General features: G+C 41.1%; 1 protein-coding gene across 3 annotated transcripts in view; it reads left to right on the top strand.

Annotated features, from left to right (window-relative positions):
* BMPER (BMP binding endothelial regulator) overlaps window positions 1–14437 on the top strand; it is a 251913-nt gene that overhangs the window by 705 nt on the left and 236771 nt on the right. For all 3 annotated transcript variants that reach the window (XM_059396591.1, XM_059396592.1, XM_059396589.1), the window contains exon 2: window positions 771–856. In XM_059396591.1, the coding sequence (XP_059252574.1) occupies window positions 842–856 (15 nt within the window). In that variant the 5' untranslated portion in view covers window positions 771–841. The remainder of the gene's footprint in view (window positions 1–770; window positions 857–14437) is intronic.

Raw genomic sequence — 14437 nt, 5'->3', positions numbered from 1 at the left:
TTCTTCTCCTCCTGTCAATATCAAGGAAATAATTGCACCGTTTTCCACACATCCTTCTTTCTCACTCTATAAGGCTCCAATATAGCTTCTGTGTTAGGAGTGCTTTTTAAAGCACTGGCTCTCCAGACTATGAATTTGAAGAAACTGTCATATTTTAAAAAAGGTAATGCTAGCAGGATATAATAATGATGTACTTTCAGACAGGTGAAGACCTCAGCCGCTATTCTGAAGGACATACTTTACTGACACCTGGTGCAGAAAAGAAAATATTAAGTCAATTTCTAAGAGAAGAGGAGAGAAGATTGTTTCAAAAGGGATTTAAACTCAAAGCAATTTGAGGCAGATTCATATAAAGGCCTGCTCGTTGATGCAGTCCTGAATTTTGTTTAGCCCTAATGTCCACTTTGAATTTTTTTTTTTTTTTTTTTTTTGCGTATGGGTTATGTGTTTAGTTGAAATATCTTCATCAAGGAGAAGTATTATTAAAGATTCAGTGAAAGAATTGGATTTGTGCTTAAGCTTTCGGAGAGCAGAAAATCTCTCTCTATATGACAGTCTTTTTTTTTTTTTAACTTTAAATAAAACTATTTAAAATAATTATTTTGGGGGGGAAATTTGTTTTTGTTGCATTTGATCATTTAAAACTCATTAAGGATTTCTGAATTTGGTAGTTGCTTCAAAAAAGGATTAGTGTAAAAAGTTAAATGCTTGCAATAATGCCATTAAGCAAAATTTAAATGGTTTTTTTTTTTTTTTTTTTTTTCACTCAGGGTCTGTTGCAAAATGTGAAAATGAAGGTGAAGTCCTCCAGATTCCATTTATCACCGACAATCCTTGTATAATGTGTGTCTGCTTGGTAAGTATGAGGATCAGGTAATGTGAAGTCAGTTGCTCCCTTTGACAAGATGAATCCATTACATGTAATAATATAACCAGATCTTAAAAAGTGTTTTTAGTCCTTATAAAACTGCACTTAACTGTTGAGTTGAGTTCATCTGAATTTCTGAGTTTTATAACATTGGTACTTTCTGTTTCATCAGGCTTAGGATTCTTATTTTTTACATCATCCTTAGAGAAAAAAAAAAATTAAGATGGACTTTGTACAGCACTGTCCCAGTGATAATTACTGTTGACACTGTCTGTTCCCAGAATGGCTGTTGGCACCAAATTGTAGGTGCCATCAAACTTTCTGCCTTGGTTCTGTCATCTTTGTGAGAAAATGATGAGATAACATTTTGGTATAAAGATCAGGGATAAGATAATGTGACAAGAGGAAAGAGAGGTGATAGTCACAAAGAAGAAACCCGAGGATAAGACATAATCTTGGATTTCTTTGCCTGTTATACCCTAAGATCTCAAAAAGAGTCTTTATATTTCTGATCTGGAAGCATGAGTCAGAAAGACATTCTCTTCTTAACAGAGAATGATACTTGGCTGCTTAGTTAACACTGGTAGTGGCTAATAGATTCAAAAACATAATTTGTTTCAATTTATTTTAGTTTAAGAGTTAATGATAAGATCAAATGAGTAACCACATGGGGGAGATTAAATTATATAAACAAGAAATTCTGAGGTGAAATAGGTATTCACAAGGAGCAACATTTTTGCTTGAGATTGTTTTATATGCCAATCACCATTGGCAAAGCTTGGTTAAGGACTACACATCACAAAACCCTGCTGGAAAAACATTCAGGCAGCCAAATGCAAAGCCCCAAAGTGATAGATGACTTCGAGTTATCAGATCAGCATGGTGTATGGAACTGGGGAAGGGAGTCTTCTCGATTTAGGTGAAAGCCAAGCCATCTGGGTTTAAACGACCCAAACTTTTTCATGACAAGGAATGAGGTCAATGTTGCAAAATGATAAATGAGTGAAGGTGAATGCCTGTATCAAATGATTAGCAGGTTTTGAAGACTAAAGGAATCAACAGAGACAGAAGTAAAAATGTAGTACATTTGCTGAGATGGTATATATATTGTGCCTTAGTAAAAGCTGAGAGGGGGCTCTTTGGATTTTGTTTATGAGTTGCCATGTTAATTAGTGATCCTTCACTAAAGGACCTGTTGAAAAGAAGCTTTGCATTTAAATTTTGTATCCACTGTATATTTACTAACACGGTGTGTGAGTGTGGGGGGGGGGTGTAAGAGGAGAGATAACCTTCCCCTTTCACTGATCTTATCTGTATAATGTGAGTGAATTATTTTACCGTAATCTCTTACGATTTCAGGGGGGAAATTCCTGAATAATATTTAAATGTGCTTGGAGCTCCACATGTGAAAATACCATTTTTCTCCTCAGCAGCCTTACAGCTCATGAAGTTTAAACATACAGTTTGCAGACTGTTCCCAAGTTACATTATGAAAAATTCTATACAGAGCAATCCCCCTTCTCAGTATTCTCCTCAGGGTAGAAATTCGTACCTTTCTCTGAAAGCACAGCCTTACTGATAATAAGATGGATGCTAGAATCCTGCCATTTTGAAGCTAAAAGAATGAATTTGAAAAGAAAAGACGAATCAGTTGGAATTCAAGTGGGGGTGATTATTTATCCTGGAAAAGTATTGATTAAGTTCACAAGAACAGTTGGTTCATTTATATCTAACAGTTAGAGGTATCTGCTTTGATTGAGAGCTGTCAGAAATCCTTTCCAAACATGTGAAGTCGTGACTCTGGCAATCCACCTCACTTGTTATTTGCAAGGTGCCTCAGAGTTCTTTCAGGAGCCAAAAGGTTTAGAGGTATAGGATTAGGGGACCCAAGCTATCATAGTGCTTCCCAAACATTTGTAATGACTTGATAAAATTGAGAAGGAATAGATGATTGGCCACTTCTGTATTTGTGTATGTTCTTGTATGTTTCCAAGGGATCCACTGCAGACCAAGGATTTCAAAGTACCCCAGACTGCTGTGAGGTTGGTTGGCATTTTTTTTTTTAAGATTTTATTTATTTATTTGACAGAGAGAGATCACAGTAGGAGAGAGGAAGGGAAGAGATCACAGAGAGAGGAAGGGAAGCAGGCCCCCTGCTGAGCAGAGAGCCTGATGTGGGACTCGATCCCAGGACCCTGAGATCATGACCTGAGCCAAAGGCAGTGGCTTATAACCCACTGAGCCACCCAGGCGCCCCGGTTGGCATTTTTATACTTAGGTTGGAATGTAGCCATATTTAACAGATAGGTAATAGTAGTAGTAACAACATTTATATTGCTGGCACTGATCTAAGCCTACATTATTTCATTTAACCTCCACAAAAATCCTTTGAGGCCTTTTACCCCCATTTTACAGACGAGGAGACTGAGGCTAAAGGTGTCTCCTTGCTTGTGAACTTCATATTTGAGTAGATAGAGCAGGAACTTGCTCTTGGTTTCATCTGCCTCTAGAGCACATCCCTATCATTGAGTGGAACAGACTATTAGCTTAAGGATGTGAGAAAGCAAGGAAAAAAAATTAGAAAGATCACTGAGTTATTTCTTGGTACTGCTTGAGTTATTTATTTTATTCTTTTTTTTTTTTTTTTTTGAGTCTTTCTGGAGTTCAGTTAGCTAACATTTGTTAATCGCATTATATGAAAGGAAAATCTCGTTATGATTTCAGTTGACCTGCAGGGAGCTTTAGTTGTGAGCTAGTTTTATGTATGTACATTAAGAGGGTATGTAATAGTCAAAACTGTACTTTGGATAAAGAAAATAGTCATATTTAGTTTGTGTTGGTCCAGCCTTTTGGCAAAAATGTACTTAAAGCTGAGCGCAAGCTCATATCTTATTTCATAACATGTACTAAAAAAAAAAAAAAAAAAAAAAAAAAAAAAAAAAGCTAACCTCAACATATGCTTAAAAAAGATGTAAAATGTTACAGTTGGGAGGAAATAGGTGGCACAAAGTCCTGTATATAATTACAGTGTAAAAGCTTGAAAAACCCCACAAAATCAACTTGGCCTGATTTAAACTTTCAAGCTCCGAAATGTTTTAAAGGTGGAATGAGCTCATTTCTGTGGGAATTTTGAGGATGACAGCGGATGCAGTGGCCACGGCAGGCAGAAGTGAATAATCATATTCTCATTTATCCTCATCTGCTGAGGCCCAGCATCTTGCCAGAATCAGCTGTGATCCAAGAATAACCTGTCTGTTAGCTGGTGATGGATATCGTTTTAAAGTGTAGGAGTCAAGAAGCTTCAGTTCATCTATTCAAGGGGAAGGTGAGAAGTTGGACCACTGTCATGAAAAGGAGGGAATCCGGTGGGCAGTTGAAGATTAAAGATGCAAGTGCTCTATTGTTAGAAAGCCAAGTGTGGCTTTTCCCCACCTTAAAAAATGATCTTTTATGGGGCTGAGGAAGAAAAGGCCCAGACTTACTGCTGTTTTGTATGATTTCCCCCCTACCCTTTCGGCTAGAATTTTCCTCCACAGAATGCCTAGGAAAACACATGGGTTCCTTTCTTGAAGTACAGTGATAAGAGGTGGTCATGCTCAGAAAATGAAACCAAAGCAATTCTTGGGATCTTTTGGCATCTCCAAACCACCAACTGTGCCTGGGAGATGGTACTCCTACTTCTTGTCCCTTTCCACCTAACTGTCACATAGAAGGAAGCAGGACAAGCCAGGGAGTTCGGTCTGGTACTGGAAACCTGAGAAAGCTTTGGGGGCCAGGCCTCAGAAAACCAGAAGTCGGTCAGAGCTTAGTTTGGCATACATTTTGTTCAGCAAAAAACATTATTCTGAGGTTTAGATTTCCTCTTTTAAATCCAGAGGTGCAATGTAGAAATGGACCCTCTGCTCATAAAAAGCAATGTGAAATTTGGTGTTATAAGAAGCGGGGCTCCACCAATCTTGGAGTCAACCAAGTGGTGAGAACAGAGGAGACATTGTCTTCTCTCTTCTACTTTTTAATCACAAAAATCTTCTGTCACTAAACAAGTAGCTACCGGCATCTTCGGTTCTCTGGGGTGCCTTATCTCTATAAAATCCTCATGTTTTTTTTTTTTTATTGTTTAAATTAACAGGCTAGAGAAAGGACATCTATTATCTGAACAAGTGTTAGACACATGTTTGAGAATGAGGGAGATAATATTGTGTCAGGATTCAATTTGTGTGTGTGTGTGTGTGTGTGAGTGAGTGTGTGTGTGTGTGTGTGAGAGAGAGAGAGAGAGAGAGAGAGAAATAGAGAGAGAGGGAGAGAGGGAGAGAGAGAGAGAGAGAAAGGAAATAGGAAATAGCCCAGATGTGTTGGGATACCGCCCTTAGTATGTGCATGTAGACGCAGATTGCCATAGTTTTGAAAATTGTTTCATATCAAGTTTAGACTTCGGATGCTCACTAAGGAAGTGATTGGGATTTGTTTGTTTATTTTCTGTTTAACAGGTGTTGTGATTAATTGCCTTTCTGTAAAACAGTATGTTCAATAGAGCAGTTTTAGGGAGAGGTAACTTATTTATAGCATTGCACTGGTAAGTTCACCAGTACCAGCTCTGAGGCGGTTATTTCTATCCATGCTTCATTGAGGCTGAGAGAGGTAGAGCAAATGTCCTGAGGTTTTACAGTTCCTTAAGAGACAGACTGGGATGTGAAGCCAGTGCCTTCTCCACTAAACTGATTTGCCTTTATTAGTTAGTTATTATTTAAAAACATCTATAAATACTTCTAAGTGCTTCAGAGAGTTATTTCCACCCCTGCAAAGCTGACTTTCTTTGGGGGAGGTTAGAGTGATTTTTGTCTTGTAGCACATACCAAGTCTAGAATTTGGGGGCTCACAGTTCAGGCAGCTTTTATCTGGCATTTCATCGTGTTTTGGCAAAGAGCTTTGGCACTGGCAGCAGACAGGCCTGGGTTCCAATCTAGGCTCTATCACTCAATGGTGACGAACTTGAGAAGGTCACCTTACCTTTCTAAGGCTTGGTTTCCTCATCTGGAGACTGGGATGAATCTCAGAGAGCTGCCGTGAGAATGAAGTGAGCGGCAGCATGGAAGGCTTGGCGCAGAGTTTGGTGTGGAGTGAGCTCTCTAGAATGATTCATTGTTGTTGTTGTTGATGATGACATGATTGTTTAAATTCTTATTTCCTCACATGGAATAGGATGCAAAGTTTCATCAGAAAAGGAAGAAGAAAAAAAAAAAAGAAGGAGCATGGGGATAATGATGCCAAGCCCACCCATCGTTATGAATGAACAGGGCTAAGTCAGGAACATTTGTGGGCTTTCCTGTCCCTCCAGACTTGGACTGGGCTGATCTAGGCTGCTTCCTTATTGGTCCAGTGGTCTGCGAGCCCTGGTGTAAGTTTTCCCCTTGCTCTCCATTAAATACTAAAAAAACTTTCCATGGAAGAGGGGCCTCGTTTTTTCTGTAGAGTATTTACATCTCTATGCCTGTGGGGTCACCTTCACTTGTACTTTTATTGGCAGAGGGACTGAGTTGGGACTCAGGAGCGCCGTAATTCTGGAAAAACTGCCTAGTGGTCTGGCAGCATGGGGATTTTCCTGGCCTGCCTCGTGGAAGTCTCTCAACCCCTTTCCAGACCTGAGTGGGTTTTTGCTGCCCATTTACTCGTGGGCTCCCCTTCCCCATGCCCATCCCATTTTAAACATGCTTCCATTTCATTTGTAGACTCTGGCCTTTCAAGGGTACACCAGCAGTAAGCTGTGTTTTAAGTGAAGGAAGTAATGCTGAAGAAGGGGAGCCCTTCTGCAGACTGGGATATAGATACAGTAAGGCAGAAGAGGAGGGCATAGTTAGAAAAGTTAGGCAAAGCAAAACAATGGAAAATAAAGTCAATAATAAAAATCCGTGGCACCAATAAAAGATATCACTTTTTCGCACCCCCTTCTGTGGCACTTCTATCCTGCTGATGGTATATTGACTCCTTTGTGATAAAAAGAAGACAAATAACACCACCTTTCATGGCACTGGGAGGTCAAGTGTGCTTGTTGAACTTAGTTAAGATCAGCAAATGAGCTGGTTGTATATTTTAAGACCTCTTGATTCCCAGATCTAATTCTATAAAACACTACTCAAAGCACTAGGGATAGCAGGTTATAATTTCAATAATATTATTCTTTCTTCCTTCTCTCCACACTTCATTCTCCCCTTCCATTTTATTTTATTATTTTTAGCCTTTTCTGTGTTTGAAGCATTGTGCTGGTTGGGCACCTTGGGGAGGCAAAGACCAACAGGGCAGATTCTTGCCCACAACCTAGTGAATAAGTTCCACAGGAGAGACAGAAAAAGCAGTAGAATCCACTTGAACGCAAGTACTAAGGGAGGTGCAGTTGCATTCCGACTGGATTATCTGGGACCCTGTTGGGTGGAGGAAATCTGGTCTTGGCAAGGCATTGTTGGAGGAAAGGCAGAGAGGAGTGTGTTTCCGGGGACTGCGGAAGGGCCAAGTCCCAAGTGCCCGAAGCTCTGGTGGAAGCCGGAGTTAGAGAGCTGGTGGAACACAGTAATAAGGAGATCGGTTCCACTCATATAATTGAGAGGATTTCCTGTTTTGGAGCAGCCACATGACACAATCAGATGTGTTTTCTCTAAACGCCTCGAGGAGCTTCTGTGGGCACGTTTCAAGTGCGGAGAGGCTGGAGTTTGGACAACAGCCTCCTGGGATGTGTTGTGGTTAGGGGAGAGCAAACGGCAAGCAGGTGAGAGCAAGGAGCAGGGGCAGTGGGAATGGAAGGAGACGTGGGGGTAAGCCAAGGTTGCTCATTCTTTGGAATTTCTTTCACCACCTTCCAGTTACAGAATATGTAGTTTAAAAGACTCCAAGCCACACCCATCAAGACAGTAGTTCAAACGGTAGAGCGATGTGTGCTAGGCTGTGTCTGCAGCAGTCACTTTGCTAATCATTTGGTGTCTCCAGAGCAGGGTGCTGCCACCTGAACAGAAGAGTTTACTTCCCAGAGCTCCCTTTTCAAAATTCCATTTTTGCTCTCTATTGTTGCATGACTCATTTGGCAAATTATTGCATCTGGTAGATATCACCATGATAGTAGGTGCTTTCAGTGGTAGGACGAATTTATACAATAGTCAAAATGGGGTAGCTCTCCTTAAAAAAGTCTACCAATGTGCTGGGACCCCTAGACTTACAGAGGAATTTTAGAGCCCAAGTTGATAGAACTTGGCAACAGAACAGCTGGCAAAAGTGAGAGAAGGGGGTGAATTAGAGGGAATTTTGAGAGTTCTCCCAGTGGTATAGACAATGTAGGAAGAGAAGAGGTCACTGATGTGGGTGCGTGAGAATGAGTTTAGACCTGATGAGATGGGTTTGATCACCTTCTAGGTAGAAGAGCTCGGTAGGCTCGGTAAGGAAATCAAGACCAGTGGACAGATATCTGTTGACTGTTTGAGTTGAAATACACTTCAACACTTTGGGAAAAATTACTTGTCTACACTGAGATTTCAAAAGTAGGCCTACAAGAGTAATTAGAAGAAGGGTCATGTTTAAGGGAAAGGTAGAAAAGGAGAAGCCCATGACAGAGATTGAGAAGTAGTTATAGGAGACGGAGCAGAATCAGGAAAGTGCAGGTCAAGGCAGAAGGTGTTTGAAGAAACAGAAAGACCAGTGGTATTGAATATTGCAGTGTTAGACTGAAGACTCTAGGAGAGTATCACAGAAAGAACTTTCTCATCATCTTATCGGGCTATTGGAAATAGTCAGTGATGGTAGCCTACCTCCCTAGTACCTGCTGTACGTTTTCACGTGGAATAAAGTTCACCATAGATGGAATTTGCTGGGAGCCCATTTGATAGAAATCCAGAACTAAGGTTGCTATAGGGATTTTGAAAATTTAGAACAAAAATCACAAATCTTCCCAACTTTGATTTGGAAAGATCTTAGTAAAAGTGAATAAATACCACAGGAAATTTTAAAAGGTACCAAAACAAAACTAATTTCATGGATAAAAGTAATATACTTTTCCAAACATCTTTGGAATGTTTCTATAGTTAAGTGCAAAATGGACAAGGCCACATTGAGGCTTTTATTATTATTATTATTATTATTATTACGAATAAGAGCAACAATTTAAAAGAGCCTGGCTAATATAAAAATCTTACTATTATAAACTTTCACGTTTGTTCTATTAAACTGCTAATGGTGCTTTAAAAATATTATGATATAATTTAATCCCTTAGCTAGATCTTCAGAAAAAATATTTTCTTTCTTTACTAAGTGTTTAATATCTGCTTTGTCATTGAAGTACTGCTGTGGAGTAGCAGCGATGGTGTCTGAAATTATGGGTTCAAGTCTCATGGGGGCCACCTGCTAGCTGTGCATCACTGAACAGGTGACTTGTACTCTCTGAGCCTTAGTTGTGAGTCCTAGGCAGGTCGTAACGGTGTGTGCACCCTTTGGCTTCGCCTCTAAAGAGAAATAATCATGCAGACCCTACTCCGCTGACTGGAGCCATTTAACTGAGGTGATGTGTATGGGTTAAACGCACTGATGTTTGTGAAAGGCCTTTGCTGAGAGTATTAAGGGCAAGAATTTGAATAGAAGAAAGTGAAGTGTATGCCATAAGTCAGTTTTTAGCAGATACTTGAATAAGTATATTTTTTAGGAGCAATAATGTAGTGATTCCCATGTCTACTCCTTAATAGTTCTAAGGCTTTGGGTGAATTGCCCAATATTCTGTATCTCTTCGCCTTCATTGTGAGGCTTTGTTCAAAACTGCGGGTTAAAACATGTAAAGTTTTAGGGGCACGTCTGTGGCTCAGTCAGTTAAGCATCCGGCTCTTGATTTTAGCTCAGGTCATGGTCTCAGGGTCCTGAGATTGAGCCCGGTGTGGGGCTCTGCACTCAGCATGGGGTCTGCTTGGGATTCACTCCCTCTACCCCTCCCCCCAAGCATACACTCTTTCTCTCTTTCTCTGAAATAAATAAATAAAATCTTTAAAATGACAACAACAAGAAAAGCATATAAAGTTCTTAGAACAGGGTTTGGAATGTGGTAAGCACTCCCGAAATGACAGCCTCTGCCCCTATCACCGTCGATACAGCACTTTTGAGAAGTGATGAAATGGACTGTTCTGATTTCAGTATTTGTCGACACTTGTGAATATGTTTACACATATTCTTCACATATTTACAGAAATGTGAATTTCTGTCAGGGTAGACAGTGGAACTTCAATAGACATGATTGTTACCTTTTCTGATAGAAGATGGGAAATGCTGGTCGTATTTGGGCCTTAGCAAGATGGATTGGCTGCTCTGTTTTTCACCTTCAAAGGCCCATCTGCTTGGTTGGTGCCCATCTACAGACAGCTAATCACAACACTGCGTTCCTAGTGAGGCCCGGTTGTCCTTTTCCAGCGCTTGCTGTTGAATTGGGAAGCGGCAGGTGGGAGGCAGGGATGTAAACCGAATTCTCGCGGGGACCTGCGGAGCCTGGCCCTTGTGAGCCCCTCCGTCTGAGAGCATGCAGAGTCCTGCTGTCTGTCCGACCACAGTCATTCACGCCTGCCGGTGCCGTGGGACCTCACCTTCTCCAGGCTAATCCCCGATGTGACTGGATTTGGACTTGGGGGCCCTACAGATCCATGCAGCTTTGAATGTTTGCCACCCATGGTCCCGTCACCCGCTCTGAGGGTGGGCATCATTTTCTCTTCACCAGCATGCCCTGTGTCGTGGTGTAGTTATTTGGGTGAATTTACGTCTTACGAGATGAAGTCTGCAAGGCTAAGAACCTTGTCCAGTCATCTCTGCAAGTGCCGTATCTTCAGCGAGCGAGAAGTCCTCAACCTTGGGGCTTGAGTAGGAGTGAGCCTGGAGTTTCCTGTTTATAGTTTGGGTTGTTAACACTTGGGCTAGCTCCCCCTAGAATGGAACTCCAAGTTCCTAAACATGATTCTCCCAGAGAGTTTGTCACAGAAGGTCAACCCTCTCTATAAAAGACATCCTAAATAATCATTACAAAAACACATTTTCCCCTTTGAAAGGAATGTCCTTACATTTGAAAATTAGAGTCCTATAGACATTAAGACCTACTTTGCTTTGTGACAAAAGGAACATTCCCTCTTAGAGAAGTATCCCGCTGTCAAAGGTAGCAGCGTGCTGGACAGTACAGGAGGTGTGAGAGGGAAGGATCTGGGATTATCTCACTTTTGCTTTCAGAAGTCACAATGAAAAAACACCCCCCCATTCTTACCCTGCCGGAGCTGGTCATTTCCTCCCCTTTCAGTGAGGCTAGCTCCGAAACCTTGACACAAGCCTTAATGTTTATATTGGGTTTTGGATGTTAGCTCCCTTGGCTTCTGGAAGCTGAGTCTGTTGAAAATTATGTTTTTCTTTTAAGGACAAAGGCCTTATTGTATGTACATGTCGTGTAGTGTAATGAGGGTTTTTTTTTTTCTTTTTTAATGTTAGGTAATGGGTGGTTCTAACCCAGGTCTGCCAAATGAGTTCAAAGGTAGGTCTGTAACCTCAATGGCAGATTTAAGGTTGCACACAGGTAACTCAACAAGAGAAAATGAGAGGGTGGGACATGTAGCTTCTTCACCGACCAGACCTTGTTCCCCGATGCCCTTCTTTGTTGGAATAACACATCAACTGATTCTGGGACAGGACCTGCAGCATGAGTGATGATGTCCCAGGGACACTTCAAAGAGAATGACAGTGATAATAAAAATAATAGAGATGACAACCAGCTCATTTTAACTTACAAAAGCAGCCATTTTCAAAATAGCTCTTGTATTCTTGGTCAGATGAACAGATTTTGGCTAGATGGTTTTTCATGGCTGCCGAGGCTGTTGGGCGTAGGCTGAACATCTTATTTTTGGAGCCTGTGTGGTGGGTCTCTCTGGTGGTGCTGCAGGCCCTCTCAGCTGTGGGTGACCTCAGGACGATGAGACCAGGAGACCGGGCCCAACCCACAGAAAGGAGTCAGGAAAACCAGAAGGCCCCAAGCTGTTCTTGTATTTCTTTGGGCCCCAATGAGAGGATTTTTTAGGATCCTTATCTTAATTTTTTTTCTCTTTCTCTGTAAACATTGCTTTTCTTTTCTTTTCTTTTCTTTCTTTCTTTCTTAATCCTTTCTTTCTTAGGTTCCTAAGAAACTTATGGACCTCTGCAATGGCATCAAGGTTCCTTTCACCCCTCACTGCTTTCTTTTTAGTGAACAAAGTAATGACATTTGCATCCTTTTTTCATATTTATTTTTAGAGCTTCTTATTGAAAAATACCAGGGGTATTCCTTTGCTATTTTATTTTCTCATTAAGCAGAAGTGTCTGAGGCAAGATATGACAACTGCTCCCTCTTGGGCCAGAGGCACCTGCATTGTGTCTGTGGTTTGTGGTCCTTGAAGCTTCTGCCTCTGATAAAGCCTGGCTTGCCCGGTTTGACTGCCTCTTTCTGTCCCTTTACTTTTCAGAAATTCACAAATCCTGGAGGCTCTCACAGCCTGCTGGGTCTCTCCTGCTTTGTGGATTTATGGTGTAAAAGCAGTAGCGTCAAGACATTTCACATAACAGTGTTTCTTGGTCTCGGGGGGACATTATTTTCTGAATGAGAGGACATGAAAGATTAATCAGGTATTCTCCCGCTTGAGAGCAGCTATGTCAAAACAGTTTAGGGTCTCACCATGTACCTGTGTTTATGCTCCTTGTGGGGAACAGGGCCTATTGGAGTTGAGATGTAGTGATTTCCTGTTTTCAAGCACTTGTGAAGCAATGGTTTGGTGCCCAATGGGACCCACTAGCGGTCAGCTCCCAGTCCCATTAGCACATAGGTGAGCACTGGGATGGAAATTTCTTTCCCCTAAGAGGTGACTCAAGTCAGAATTGGGGGAAAAACTGGATGGCTGGGAAGGGGGCAGGAATATACCCTTTTTTTGAGTTTCATTATCTGGGGGTGTTTTCCTTTGTACGAACTAGCCCTTCTTTTTCCTTACTGGGATGTGCTGGGAAGGCATGTCCCAAAGAGCAGTGGCTTCCTTGTTCTTGTGAGGGCTTGTGTGTATGCATATAGGGGAATAGTTGGGATTTATTAAAAACATACACATTTTTTTTCCTGTTTTGTATAAATCATATACTTGGCCAAATTTACACACTATTTGGCCAAGTGACAGACATATACGGTTCCCAGATTTTGGTGTTTGATTGAAGTGTTCATCAAAATTTTGATGTTTGGTGTTGACCTACATAAACAACATTTTTTGTGGTTCAATCTAATTCATACTTTGAGCATCCTAAGGCTTTCTCACTGGAAATAGTTACTCTGACAGGTTATTGCGATGTATCTGAAAGAGGGCCCTTTAAATTAAGGGCGAATTTATATCGGGTTCATAAACAAAACATAAAATGTGGTGATATAGTGAAACACAAACACCTCTCAATCTGGGAACCTCCAGCTCTGAATTAATGGGTTCTCTGCACATCCGCAGATGCCTTCTGATGGTGGAGGCGGTAGAGAGAGAAGCAGTATTCATTCACCTTCATACCAACGAGAGGGAACGCACAACACGGTGTGTGCTTGGCAGGGAACGTGGGAGCTGAGTTACAGGACTGAAGGAGGAAAATGATTGATGGTCATCAAACTCAGCACATATTTACTGAACATTTATGTTAATAACAGCCCGAGGCACTTTGAGATTGGAAAAACACTTTTTAAAAAAATGAACAAAAAAATTAAATTATGTTCCAGATGGTTTTGAAGTCAGATATCTTATATTGCTCTAGAGGTCTTTGCAAATTGATGAACTTATGTAAGCCACAGATATTAACTCTTGGCTGGAATATTTGATTAATCAGAACAAACAGTATTCCTTAACTGTGACAAGTTGTACACACACACACACACACACACACACACACAAACACTCTCTGAATATATATGTACTTAATATGACATTAAGATAATGGATCTAGTTTGCAAGCTACCTTCTATCACTAGAGTCTAAAATAAAAGTGAACATGAGATTGAACCAGGAGCTGTGTGGCCCTGTGAGTGGAGTTTTGGGCACTGGTGACAAGGAGCAGACAATTGGGTTCCCGTGGCTGGTGCCACCCCCACTTTGTGGTCCTCACCCAGATACTTTGACGTGACTGCTTGTGTTATCTCTCACTGAAAGGTCAGTGGTAAGGATTTTGCCTTGGGCTCTCAGTTTGTAATGTACCTAAGAACCAGGAGGGAGCTTGTTAAAAATGCAGATTTAGGGGATCCTCCCCCAGAGACTCTGATTCCAAGGTCTGGTGGAGACCAGAGAATCTCTATTTTTAATAATCTCTTCCCGGGACTCTACACGGGGGCTCACTTATGGAAAACTCAGCCCAACTGAGGTTAGTGGAAAGAGAAGGATGTAAAAATAGAAATATAAATATAGGTAAATTCCCCAATGAGGCAACATGTTAAAAAGGGGTTTGGGACAATTGGAGTTTTGTTATTTGTATAAAACTTAATAGTAGGTCAGCTCTCATTTATAGAATATTATTTTCGTGGAGACTCTCACACAGTTCTCT

This window comes from Mustela nigripes, chromosome 4, assembly GCF_022355385.1.
Source record: "Mustela nigripes isolate SB6536 chromosome 4, MUSNIG.SB6536, whole genome shotgun sequence".
Taxonomy (NCBI): Eukaryota; Metazoa; Chordata; class Mammalia; order Carnivora; family Mustelidae; genus Mustela; species Mustela nigripes.
Note: the sequence above shows the minus strand (reverse complement) of the source record. Positions and strands in the feature narration are given on the sequence as shown.